Genomic DNA, 13782 nt, shown 5'->3' on the forward strand with positions numbered 1-13782 from the left:
CAGAAAATTTGTCAAGCGGCAGTACTTCGCTTCTCAATGTATTTTTTACGTTGTTAAGTTTCTTAAAACAGCTCCTAGGGTTTTCGTAAACTTTGTATATTAATTACATTCATATCAATTTGTTATTATTTTTCTGTTATCTAAACTTTTATCATCCATAAATTCCTTTTTGTTGAGTTCTAGGGGTGTTTAAATAAAATTGTTTAAAGACTTGCCTGTTAAGTTAAAGTTCAGTGTAATGTAAGATTTTACAAACTGAAAAAAGTTGGTAAGAAATTATTTTACTCAAGTTAGAAGTTAGAAAAAATCTAAGAATTACATTCTGGTTACTGAGTTAGAGTAGTTAGAGAAAGTCGGTGCGACTGTTTCCATTAGATTTTTAATTTAAAAATTTATAATCTAATTTAAAGCTGGATATCGCCCGTCTAGGAAACCTAAATGGTAGTTGGAAGTTAAGATCCGCCTGAAAAAATAGTTATTACTTTACTAGATCTGAATATCTTTTAATCATAATTCAAGCCTCATTAAAACCTTCATTTCGATGTTTTTGAATTCTTTAAGTAAACAAATTTCATGATTTCTATTGTTTTGCCACAAATGTTAAGTAACAAATTCATGATTGCTGAATTTGTAATCCTTGAGATGTTTGTACATAATTTTTTGGTGCACGCAATAAGTTTCTCTATCCACTAACGAAATGGCGTTCATTGCTATTTTGAAAGACAACTTTAATGTCATAAAAAATTAGCTTTAATGTGTGGTTCTCTTTGGACTACGCAAGAACTAATTTTTTTTTTTTTCACTAATAACGTCAAAAATGGTCATTTGTTTTGATTAAAGGGAGAGGGAGAACATGTTGCAATGTCCTTGTAAACTGTAAAAAATTATCCTCGATGTTTAATGTCGAGGTAAAATCCATTGAAAATAACATACCTCGTCTTACGTGGGACATTATTTTTATTGTCAAATCTAAGTCGCACAATGCACTGTCTTCGTAAAACTCTGAAAATATAAGTAGACAGGTTTTTTACCTGCTATATCACTAGATATTTTACAGCTGCCCATAGTTATTATAATGCAGGATATAATTTAGAAAGTGGTGTTAATGTAAACAAGGAGCACCCAGAAATTTTATCTGTATGGATTATGGTTTGAGAAGTGAATGCATTAGTTAGAGATAAAAGTCTATTCTTTTAAACTCAATCACTTTCAATAAAATTATTTTTTAGAATAGAATTTAAAAAATAATGTGGGCAAATGTGAGGAATTAGACAGCTGTAAGACAGAAGATTGATTCGGGAATACGGCGCTAATTCAAGGTAGGATATGGTGGTAACTCAAGGCATAATAATCGTGGAAAACTAAGCCCACTTTTTTAGAAACAGCTAGTTGCAATATATCAGGCTTCTGAGATTTTAAAATAAGGATAATCGATTCAAATTTACTAAATAATGAATAACTTAATAACTTACTTAATTTTACTAGACATCCAGGCAGTTCTACCAACTAGCCTAACCCACTAAGTTAGTTCAGGCAGTTCAGTTGAGACGGGCTGGACATTCTTTAGAGTAGTGGTTCACATTGTCTGGGTGCAAGGCATCCAGAAACAAAGCGTGATGAGATGGTAGCCTGCATGAACAAAGAGATTCCATAGTATCCTCAAAGGACCTAAGCAATCTGTGTTAAGGTAAAATGAGAAATTAGTGGTATAAAAAAAAAAGCGAGGTTCACAAGTGGTCATAGAAATGGTGAATGAAAATATCAGGTTACAGGCAGGCCATTCGCATTAGGTTACTACAGCACGCTATGAGATTTTCGAACGATCTTAAGCCTCTTGCCGGGCTACTGAGACCGAGTAAACATAAGTATCGCATGGCAACAACAATCTTGTTTGTAAAAAAAGAAGAAGTAAAGAATTTACACGTAAAGGAGAATTTCCTAAGAATGGGAAGGGCTTGAAGGACTGAGTGTTCGGTACTTTGGAGAAGAAGCATTTGTGCCTTCAAGCTTTACTCTGGCCCCTCTCCAGACTTTTAAGTATAATCAAACTGAAGGACTAAAGCGATAGCTCGAACTAGAGGATGCCACAACAATAAGTCTGTCGCGGTGGCATAGACCGTTCCAATCGTCGTTTGATTCCCATCGAATCAAATAATCTAAACTTAAGCTTTTTTTTTTAAGCTAAGATAATCACATTTAGAATGCAAAGAACGGATAGATTACTGTTAATATACAAATTTAGGAGAGTTAAGTCATTAAATCTTGGTATAAGAAAATTCCATAAGCTTTTATTGTTGTCTATTCCAATTACAAAGAGGATAAGATAAATATGTTATTGCACCGGTTAAATTAACGAAAGACTAAACAACAACAAAGAAAAAAAAAGACGAAAGTTACAGAATTAAACAGAGTTTGTCCGGAAGTTGCTTTATGGCAGCGTTGTTCTGAGTTAGATCATGACTACAATGAAAAAGAAAAAAACTAAATAGGGATGGAGTACTACAAGACGGTGAAATGACAATTGTGTACAAGACTTATCTTACGAGTGTGAAGAAAACGATTCACTATGTAGTGCCAGTAACAATAAAAGAGCCCATCTGTACCGGCGATTCCAGTTGTCCACTGTTAGTAACAGAAAGGAAGTTGGCCTCCTTCGGTGCTCTTGTGACGTAAAATTGGGCTTTACAATGAAACAAGATTTTGTAGCTTCACTATAGTAAACAAGTGATTGTTACATTTATACAATCTGTGACAACATTTAAAATAGTTAAAATCTTACATTAGCGTTACTGTCGTCTTGTAAATTTTGTCTTAATAATTAACAATCTACTGATTTATAAAACAATTTTACGACTAATTTAGATGTATGGAGTTGAAGTCTGGGTCTCAATCAAGTGATCTAATTCTAAAAGAATACGATCTTTACTATTTTATTTTTAATTTGACAACTTTATAAATATCACTTCTTTTTTATTTTTACTTCGTTCTACAGTTATCGTATTCATAATTGCTTGGATAAATACCATAAAGAGTTGGCAGCGATTTAGAGAAGAGGCGCATTAAGTATCGTCAATGAATGTTTCGGAACTCACTTGTACTTGTGGTAGCCGGGATTATGCTTGTCGACTTAATGGTACAGATGAAGAAGAAGATCCGGGAGCTGAGGCTAGAGCGGTGGTCTGCTGAGAGCCGCAGCACATGGTGGTAATCGAGGCCCATTCCAAGCCTGATAGGGTGGGCAGGCAGGTAACACGACGAGGTTGATTTCTTACTCACAAAATTTCTTCTAGGGCCCGGATACTTTATCTGTATTGGGAGACCGTGTCGTGTTAGAGATGTTGCTGGTCACATCTAGTTAGTGTGGATAGTGGGCTGGTGGCCAAAATTGGCCTGATAACGCTGAAGACAAATGACGAAGCAATGTAACCGGCAAGAGCAGCTAGGACAAGATTGCTATATTTGTCCGAACGTCCAGATAATAAGAAATTAGAGCTGGTTAGACGTCTAAGCCCTATGCTCTCTAATCGACTGGGATAGGGTATTATGTTCACATTGTCCCAGGCAAACGCTTGAGGTGGAAGAGGTGTTTTTTATGGTACATGTTCCGCCTAGGCACTTTTCTCTCCTCAAAAAAACAAAAAACGATGCATTTAAATTGAGTTCAATTTTTTTTCCCCAAAAATAAAAGTTGTAAAAAAGTTGTTCAACTTCATTTGACATTCCAAATGCTTTTATAAAGCGTGCGTTATGCAGGACCATTATATATTTAACAGTAGTAAGTGCGGTAGATTAATTTGGTGGAAATACCCAGAAATAAAGTACCTAAAATTTGCTTCAACACGCTGATAGATAACCATATTCCCCTGAATTTTAAAAGTAAATGCAGAGATATCTTCTTTTGAAAATAATAGAGTATGTAAGGAATTTGAATTTGAATAAAAATTTATATTATCACCACTTTTGTATGACCACTTATTTGTTAAAAACGATATATCTGTCCATCCAGTCTATTTTAGTGGCCGAAATGGAGGCAAGCATTTTCCGGTTTTCTATCCAATGTTTATCAGCCAAACGGATAGATAACTGAAGAACTAGTTAGCTAATGCACTGAATGGCTTACTGCTTTTCATGATATCAGTAAGGTAAACAAAAAGTGTGCACTGAATAGCCTAAAAGTGAGGAAGTTATTGACTAAAGCCCCATCATTTATTAATTTGTTGTAATTATCACGTTTTTAGTTTTAGTTTATTATTATTTTTTAGTTAATTATGAAGGTATTTTTGTTGTTGTTATGGTTGCCGTGTTTATTTTCATTGATTTACATGTTCATGATTCTTTTATGTTCAACAATGATTAGCATCAATTCCTTAGTGTATAAAATGTTGAACAATTTAATCAATAATGATATACATGTGTAATCATAATCACATAATATGATTACATACATTTATTAACCAGTTAAGCGTGGAATTTAGTTTTAAAAACCCCTCACAGTGTGCGGAATTAAAATCTGACAATGACGTGTATACACGACGAACGCAGGGTAAAACAACTAAAAGTTTACAACGTCGTAATAGTCATTGCAAGCGACTTTTTCTGCAATTTCTGGGGCTTGAGATTACAGAGCATTCGGTGCATTTCAAAATCTTGCACCGTTTAACGTATGCATTGCCTAGTTAGTTAACTAGTTAGCTTCCCTAGTTAGGGATACAACAGTTTTTACTAGGAAGAAAAGAGCTTTGAATTCTGTGCAAAATGAAATCATGCTCGTACAGTCTGATCCTCTGTTTAAGGTAAAAACGGCATTGCACAAGGGTTGAGAGCTTCTATTTGTGTGCCAAATCCCCAATCCCTAATGCGGAGACCAAACATGTACCAACCACTTATCATTTGGCTGACTCCCACCAATCCCCTCCGTATAAAATACTTAGCAGTTCTATTGGTAAGATAAAGCAAACATAATATTCTTATTGTATTTTATTACAATTTCGAGTTTTTATAGTTAATGGCAATTTTATATTTTTCACATTGAGTATACACGTCGAACGCACCAAAATAGAGATTTGGTTTGATCTGTATACACGGTAACATATACTGGTTAAGTAGAATGTAGAAATTATTAATTATTTCCCCAGACAATTTGTAAAGCAAAAATAATTCAACCAAAAATTGTAAAACTCATCTCAGATTTCAGAAGAAAGTGTAGTACATAAAATGTCAATACCAAAAAGATATTAGTTAATGAAAAATATCATGAGTAAAAGGAAAAAAACAAACAACTAAAACAAGAGCTGGTAGAATACTCTCTTTGGAAGATAACAACGAACTCCCCATTATTATTGTACGTAACTGGAGGAACAAGCATTCACAGATGGGCTTTCTACCAGTCATCATTAGTTATAAGTGCTCTCATAGGGATTGTTGTCCCTTCGTGTATTATTTACAGTACACTTTGTTTCTACCTAGGAGGTAATGAGCGACTATACCACTACTTCACAATTAGTCACAACTTTATCAGGCCTTCCGAAAGAATATTATTATTGAATGCTACTATGTATTTTGTTTTTACTTTTAAATAAAAAAAACTGTCATTTATGTAAAAATTTGTAAATAAAGAAGTAAAGTAAGTTGCATATTTTTTAAGAAAGAACTTAATGTCCAACTATCGAATAAAGTTTGTTGGACGAAGGGTAGAAACTCATATTTTATAATTAAAATGTTTTACCAATTAAATAAAAATTACTCTGAACTCGAACTAAGGATGAGTCCAATCTTGTAACCATTATAACAAACCTAAAGATGTCACAAGTCGTATATAAATGTACAAGAGTATAATTGTATGTAAGTCAAATGCTATTCATTCACTTAACACGAAATCCCTGAAATCACAAAGCTGGCATACTTAAAATTCAGCACATAGTGTGCACTTGGTCCTAGGTGTTCCCCAAGAACTGCCTAACATAGTCGGTGTAAAGCCACTTTGGAGTGGATAAAATATTGATACTAAAATCCCAGATATTTCTTAACAACTAGGCTTTTCTTTCAGTTACAATGTAGTTAAGGGCTCACTAAGATAGGTTTTCAATTTTTACATAAAGATTTATAAACTTAAAGGATTGCCAAAAATTGTCCCGCTTGTTAAGCAAGGGTAAACTACTAATAAATATTTGTAATGTACCATTTTTTAAATATTATTTTGTAACTTAAGGATTCAAAATTGGTGAAGAATTGGTTAAATAAAAACAACAACTCGTCAACAAACTAGTTTTCTGTAACTCAATCAACCCGCATAGCCACGCCCTGAAGAAGGCAATATATTTGTCGAAACGTTGGCAAAAAAGACGAGTTGTTGTTTCTATTTGACCAATTCTTCGCCAATTTTGAATCCTTAATTTAATAATTTACGATCACGAAACCAATTTATATTCATTATTTTGTAATCTTTCTCTCTTTTAATTTAGTGAAATAATGTCTTATTTATTTGTTTTCGCTAACCACTCAGCTTATCTCTTCCCTTGTAATTATTATTAATATAATTATTATTCTTGGAATATTAAGAAAACATTTATATCTCATTATGGATGTAGGTCGAATAATGGAATATGGTCTGAAAGTTCTTGACCTTAACTTTTTCGTTTTTCCGAGTTAGTGTCAGGTCTAATGTTCATTAAAAATCTCTCTACCGTGCTAATTAACATTCTCAAATATCTAACAGCCATCAACTGTTACATTTTCATCCTCCTTAATCATGGTAATGTACCTCTTCTCTTGTTTCTTGTCCGGTACTACTCGCACACTACTATTAAGCTACTTGAAATTTTCTAGACATAAATAATAACTTAGATGTGAAAAATTTGCTTGATGTTCCTCACAAATTTTTATGTCGAAAAAGGCGCCACGGTAGCCTGTAAGAGGCGAGACCTGTAAAGCTGTTATGTATTGTGGTACTGGGTTCGATTCCACGACAGTTTGGTAGTTGGACGTAAAGCCCGCCTGAAAAAAGGCGTTACTTTACTTTACTTATATCGGAAAACCTAATTCTCGAACAAAATTCTTGATTTTTTGTTTTTTCCTGGAATACTTTTTTTCTACATAACTTCTTTGTGGGTGGTTTTTCAAATGTTTAATTGTAGTTTAAAAATTGTGGTATTACTTGGTTTTTGAATTTGTAGGCAACTAGGTACCTCATGCAATTACATAGATTAGAACAGCTAAGAAACATGATTTATTCTCACTGATTCTTTTCATTCAACATAAAACAAGTGTGACAGACAGTATGTTTGAATCTTAAAGAATGCTTTATTTCTTCAAATGATACCCTTTCATACCATGAAGCTCACTAGATGACCGATATACCCTTCTTCTTCCCAACTTCTTTGTTTTTGCTTTTGACGTCTTTCACTAACATAAAAATTTTGAATGACTAAAGAGTTGTTGTTTTTATTACCATTTCTATCACGGAACACAAGAGGCGGATTTCTATCACACCAATGTTCCAGAACACATTTTGACAGCCACTAATTCATGCTGGGTTATGTTATGTTGTGTTGTGCTTTACAATAAACTGTTTATTTATTAAGGAGACAAAGCCTAACGAAACCAAATCTTCTAAAATGAAAAATTGTTTATTTTTCCATTTTTTACATTCGACATTTTTATTCGTGAGCCATTTTTCTTCAATAGATTTCATACCCCAAGACTCCAAGCCCGTTCTAACTCTCTAGCAAAGACACTTCCTTCTCTGATTCTCCCAGGAAATTCAGCTATAGCTGTGAAGTCAAAAGCCCTGCCATTTTTATAATTGTTTTATTTCTATGCTAGATAGACCAGTAAGTGTAGTAAACAAGTAGAGCAGTCAATTGTAAGTTTAGAATAATCTTAAGAACAGAAATATTGTAATTTTCAAACGCAATAAGAGAAGAAAAACAAAATTATTAAAATATAATAATGAATATAGAAATATTGAAAAATGAAAGAAAGTGGATAGATTGATTAAACAAAAGTTTTGCTGCTTTGGATATTAGAGAGAAAAAATGTGAATGAACGCTTATCGCGCGCGGTAGTTTATGAAGTAATATAAAGAGGGAATATTTTGTGTAAGGGGGAGCCGATACAATGTGAGGCGCATGTCTTTTCTAGCTAGGTAGGCAAGAGGCGAGTGAATGCAGCGTCCCCGCAGTAAAGGAGGTGGAGGCTGCAGGTTCGAACCGTTAGATACTGCCGTCGTTGTTCTCTGCAGCTACGCGCTTCCTTTTTTTCCGTTATCAAACAATAAAATAAATATGTTATCAGTGACGTAAAATTTTTATTAAAAGTAAATAAAAAAAGTTAAAAAGAAAAAGTGTTTCTATTCTTTGTTAGTTAGTTTTCAAAATAATATTTAATACATTAAGTGATAAAATCTGATTAATGAGTGATGGAATGGTCAGAGATTTCGGATACAATCAAAGGCCTTCCGGGGCTTATTAGAAGGAAAATGGAAAGTCCAACAAGACGTGCACCCCCTGAAAGTGAAATAGATCACCAGCAGCTACAGCAATCCCAACAAAAACAGTCACCCGTAAGACGAGTGAAAGGGCAACTGATAAAAAAGGAATCTGCAACCTTTCAGCTGGATGGTGCTACTTACACAATAGGTCAGCTGAACACACTGGTATTTTGTTAAATTTATCTATTTTATTTTGTTTTTTTTTTTTTAAATATAAATTTAAGGCGCTACATCTGTGACTCCGGTCTCTGAACAGTGTTCACACGTTACAAGATAGCACTGTCTATCAACGAACAGAAAGATGTAAGAAGCTTCCAGGAAAGAAAAACATAAGGACAGGCAGCTGGATTCGAACCCGGGATCTACACAAGGTTATCCCGTGCCGTAGCCACTGAGTGCTCTAATCTCACAATTTCCTAATTTCTATTTTAAATATATTTCAGGATTAAATCAAATTTTTCTTGCAACAAAATGAAATTTAATTTACTGTGATAACAAAAAAAAAAAAATTTTTTTAACATACTAAACAATTCTTAAAGTCTATTTTGTATTTGTTTTAGATTTTTTGTTTTGTTTTTCAAGTATATTAATACCTCAATAATCTTCAATTTAAAATACTTTTATCGAAAATTATAACCCATAAATTCCTACTTATAAATCGTCATAAATTAAGCATAAACACTTAGAAAACTGTCAGTCTACCATACCACTTAAACTTAGTGACTGAGTTTAAAACTTAGTGAACCTATTAAATTTATCGTTTGAAAAATAGTTGTTTGAGTTCAAATTTTGTTTATTCTTAGAATGAGAGTTATAATAAACTTCAAAGTCCGTAAAAATGGAGTTTCTTTGGAGTTTTATAAGGGGAATTCCACCCAGTGGGGGATAATGCCAATAAAATGTGGTAGATGCAACCTAATTAGAATTTTGAGACCATGTGCCTCACTCTAGTAGCCGAACTAAGAAGCCACGATTAGTCAACTGGCAGTTTCGGTAAATATTTTATATTTTTGGGTAATTCAACATGTTTACATATGCATTTATTTTTTTATTGAACATTTTTAAGATAAATTAAAGCTAATAATAAATAAATTAATGTTTAGTTGAGCCCACATTTTGTTCAATGTGTACAAAAGTAAAGTAAAGAAAGTAAAATAATCGCCTATTTTTTCAGGAAGGGCTCAACGTCCAACTACCAATTAGGTGTCGTGGACGGAGGCGACTAGCAAACATACTTTACTGTAAATTTCTTGTAGTAACCATTAAATAAAATCCAAGGCCTAAGACCGGGGAAATCGAACCCAGTACCACAATACATATTAGCATCGCAGGTCTCGCCTCTAACTGCTCGGCTAACGTGGTGCCCTCTCGCCACTAACCGCTCGGCTACCGTGGCGCCCTGCTCAATGTGTTCATAACCGTCTTAAGAGTTGTCTGTGGGTGGTTAATTTGTAAGTCAAGATTAATTTATTTTGATAGGTGATAAAATATTAGTTCAATTGAGATTTTTTAAAAAATTAAATAAGGGAACAATTAAGAATATTCAAATATTTGAAGCGATTATTGACATTAACTCAATAAAGAAATTGTAATTTGATTCAATTTTATTCTTTTGGAAACCTCTGTCGGTAACATGTTCACCAAAGAAGCCATCACAAGGGCCATAGCGAAAATTTCTTCGATATTATTTTGTTTAAGAACGGAGTAAAACAACCGTCCTCTTGAGAATGAATTTTGTTTTTGTTTTTCAATTGGCGTATGTATGTTTCACACAGCAAAAAATCAGTTGAATTTTATAATGTTTCTTATTCATTTTTGTTAAAGAACAACCTTCTTTTTTGAGAATTGCAATAAATAGGATAGGAAAATAATTTATTTTCAACACATTCACTAGATAAAATACTAACTTAATTTGCCCATCAAAGTTCATCCGCAAAAAGTTCAAGTTCAAAGGAGAAGTTTTAGATTACAATTGTTTAACCAAATTCCTTTCTGGCAAGCTAAACCGAAGTTCTTAACATAAATAAAATGGGCTGAGAATCTTTGCCAGACTTGGGTGGGCGTATACAATGGTTCTTGTGTATCTTCCCCTCATTGAAATCCATATGTTTGTTTTATAATACATTCAAAAAGTGCCCCATTAATCATGGAATCAAAAGCTGATTTCAGATCTATGAAGAAGCCAAGATATATTCCACAAAAAATTCAATAATATTATTTATTAGTATGACAATATTATCGACGGTGAACCTCTTAAGATTTTTTTTTTTAGCGATTTTTTCAAAAACTTTCTAAGCAATTCTACTTGTGCGGATTTTCAGGGAGAGGTTAAAAAAAGACATTGTAAGATTGAAAATACCTGTATAATCTAATTATGAAATGCCTAACTCAAATTCCGGGTAGAAAAAATATCAGTTCGGCAGAAAACTCTTCTAAAGAGAAGCTTTTTTTTTTTCGAGATTTCCGAAATTTTCTCAGCAGTTGTCACATACGCCTTGATTTGAACGTGAACATTACTTGTGATTGATCCACCTAATAATAATAAAGCATTTATTAAATTTTATTTTTCAAACGAAATGCTTTTTTTTTTTTTTTTCCCAAATATTAAGTGGTTTTATAAAATATAACTTATTTCCATACTGACAGGCCAAGGACGATTTAGTTCTTGTAGATGACAGTTGGACGGGCATGAATAATAAATTACAATTATTATCTGATTACTGCAATTCTAATTTTTTAGTTGTTAATATTGCCAAAACTAATATCGTCCCGTTCAGGAGAGGCGGTAGACTGAGGACCAATAGAGCATTCTATTTTAATAATTCTAAAATCAGTATTGCAAAAAGCGTGAATTACTTAGGCGTCAGGATCTCATCTTCAGGTGTATTCTCCTTGGCCGCTGAGGAATTTGTAAGGAAAGCGAAACTAGCCTCGTTTAAAGTTAAAGAAATTCTTGTATCCTCTAAATCTGACGCTTGGGAGACTAAATGTGAGCTTTACAGAGCGATGGCCAGTTCAGTCTTGTTATATTCTTCAGAGATATGGGCTCCTTTATATACCGATAAAATAGAATCCGTTCCGTTGCAATATTTTAAATCAATTTTCAATTGGCCTCTTCATACTCCTAACTATATTGTGCGCCTGGAAACAGGATGTTTTCATGTCGAGGTGGAGGTTCTTAAAAGAATGATTAAGCTGGTGGGCGAAGATTTTAAATATGAGTAATGAGCGACTCCCTAGAATATGTTTGGAAAAGTTAAAGTACTTGGATAATCTCTGCAACAATGACATAAGATTCAACTGGTTTTCGCAATTAAAAAATAAACTATTTACAATTGGAGCTAACTATGTTCTTAATATTTCAGACCCTAATTTAGTCCATCGCGAAATTTCAAACATAGTTGAAAAAATTAGAAACCACAAGGTATCCATAGATATAAATTCTGTTATGAATTCAAATTTCAGTCCATCCTACAGAAAAATAAGCAATTTAGGATTTGGAGAGCCTTATCTAAAATTTAGAACTAATATTTCAAAACAAAAAGTAATTAGCCAGATAAGAGTCGCCAAATTTAATTTCTGCAGACTGCTCTGTAAAGGAAAGCTCTATATATTTGATGGTGAACAACGTTGCAACCTTTGTGACGAACGCTCGCCGGATGATATTCGTCATTTCTTGCTCTCTTGTGCCCCACTCGCCATTATTAGAAATAGATTCCTCACTAGCTACATAGATAGTAATGTAAGTTTGGATGAAAATGTTTCTAATTTACTGTTTATTGATAATGCGGACAAAATGGATAATGTTTATTTTTTTGTAATGTCAGGCCTATCTATTAAATTCTAAATTTTTTAATCCAAAAAGTTTTTGTATTATCATTTTTTTTATTTTTTATTTTTTTTTTATTTTTACATAAGCAGAATGTCAATTGAATTTTATTATTTTAATTGAAATTTGAAAAAGATAAATTTATTACTATTATTATTTTATTTTGTTTTAAAGGTCATATATTTTATTATATTATAAATTTATATATATATATATTTTTTTATTTTGTATTTATTTTCAAGAAATGTATTCTGTTTTGTCACTCAACTCCATTTGTATGAGGAATTCCTCAAAACAAAATAAATAAATTATTATATTACTATTATATATTATTATATACTGACAGGCCAACTCATAGTCTTGAGATCGTCTGAGTGAGTTGTTACTAATATACAATCAGTAATCTACTAATAATTTCATTTAAATAAAAAAATCATCTTTTCAATCAATTTTAGATATTAATATTTATACTAAACTTAGAAAATTAAATAAAATTTGAGTAAACAAAAGAAAACAAAACAAAATAACTACAAACCTAATAATTGAACTTCTTGACTAATAACTTTAATCTATATGGCCACGCTAATTTACCATAATTTGCGAATTTACGACCCCTTCTTATTGTATTAAATTCTTCTAAATTAAAAATATTACTTAAAAAGACTTGAATTCTGAATCCTTTCAAGAATACAACAATGGCAACAAAGTGGAAAACATGTTCCACATTGTCTGGCAGATTGCAAAGTGAATCCTTTTTTACTACTTGCTTTGTATGAATATACATATATTATTATTATTCACGATATTTTATCAACCGAGTGGCAATTTCTGCATCTTTCTTGCCATTCAATATGTTACTTATTGGTTCCATACAAAATAATGTCCTCCATTTCACACAGCTATCTCTTTACAATTTAGATAATTTATTTATAATTTTCTTTCGTAAATAATACTTATACATTTTTATTATATAGATCGTAAATGTTAATATAATTTACACAAAGTTCATCCCATTTTTGTTTTATAGAAAAATAGTTTATTTTTAATTACTTCCTTAGGTATTAGATATCTATTAGAAGCCAAGTCATGACTTCTACGGATACAATTAATTTGCAACTTGAATGTAAAGAGAAAGGTAGGGTGCCAGTTTAGTCTCCAAGTATATTACAAAATCATGGGCACTTAAGAGCAAATTAAAAATTCTTTTGATAAAGTATTTAACTAGATTTAAAATATCATCTCAGAATGTATAATGTGGTTCAGAAAAAGCTTTTTCTTCACCTTTCCTTAAACAATACATATTATTATTTTACAGTTAACATGTTTAATAATGAAGTCAACCAACTTTTAGTACAAAAAATACTAAGTACCAATAAAATTGAATTAAACATATTGTAGTAAGAGCAAAATCATGAGTATTTTAGACCAGACTTCATAGAAGTGCAATCATCATTAACAGCTTCTT

The 13782-nt window shown here is 32.2% G+C and overlaps 1 protein-coding gene across 2 annotated transcripts in view; it reads left to right on the forward strand.

Annotated features, from left to right (window-relative positions):
- LOC141455570 (dual specificity calcium/calmodulin-dependent 3',5'-cyclic nucleotide phosphodiesterase 1-like) overlaps nucleotides 1-13782 on the forward strand; it is a 385265-nt gene that overhangs the window by 33419 nt on the left and 338064 nt on the right. The window contains exon 1 of one of the 2 annotated variants that reach the window (XM_074130708.1): nucleotides 8148-8636. The exons of the other annotated variant lie outside the window; for it this stretch is intronic. Coding sequence (XP_073986809.1) covers nucleotides 8417-8636 — 220 coding nt within the window. The 5' untranslated portion in view covers nucleotides 8148-8416. Of the gene's footprint in view, nucleotides 1-8147; nucleotides 8637-13782 lie in introns of those variants that run through there. 2 annotated transcript variants of the gene reach the window in all.

The sequence above is a fragment of the Rhodnius prolixus genome, unplaced genomic scaffold, assembly GCF_049639745.1.
Source record: "Rhodnius prolixus isolate KJV_2025 unplaced genomic scaffold, Rpr scaffold_4, whole genome shotgun sequence".
In the NCBI taxonomy this organism is placed as follows: domain Eukaryota; kingdom Metazoa; phylum Arthropoda; class Insecta; order Hemiptera; family Reduviidae; genus Rhodnius; species Rhodnius prolixus.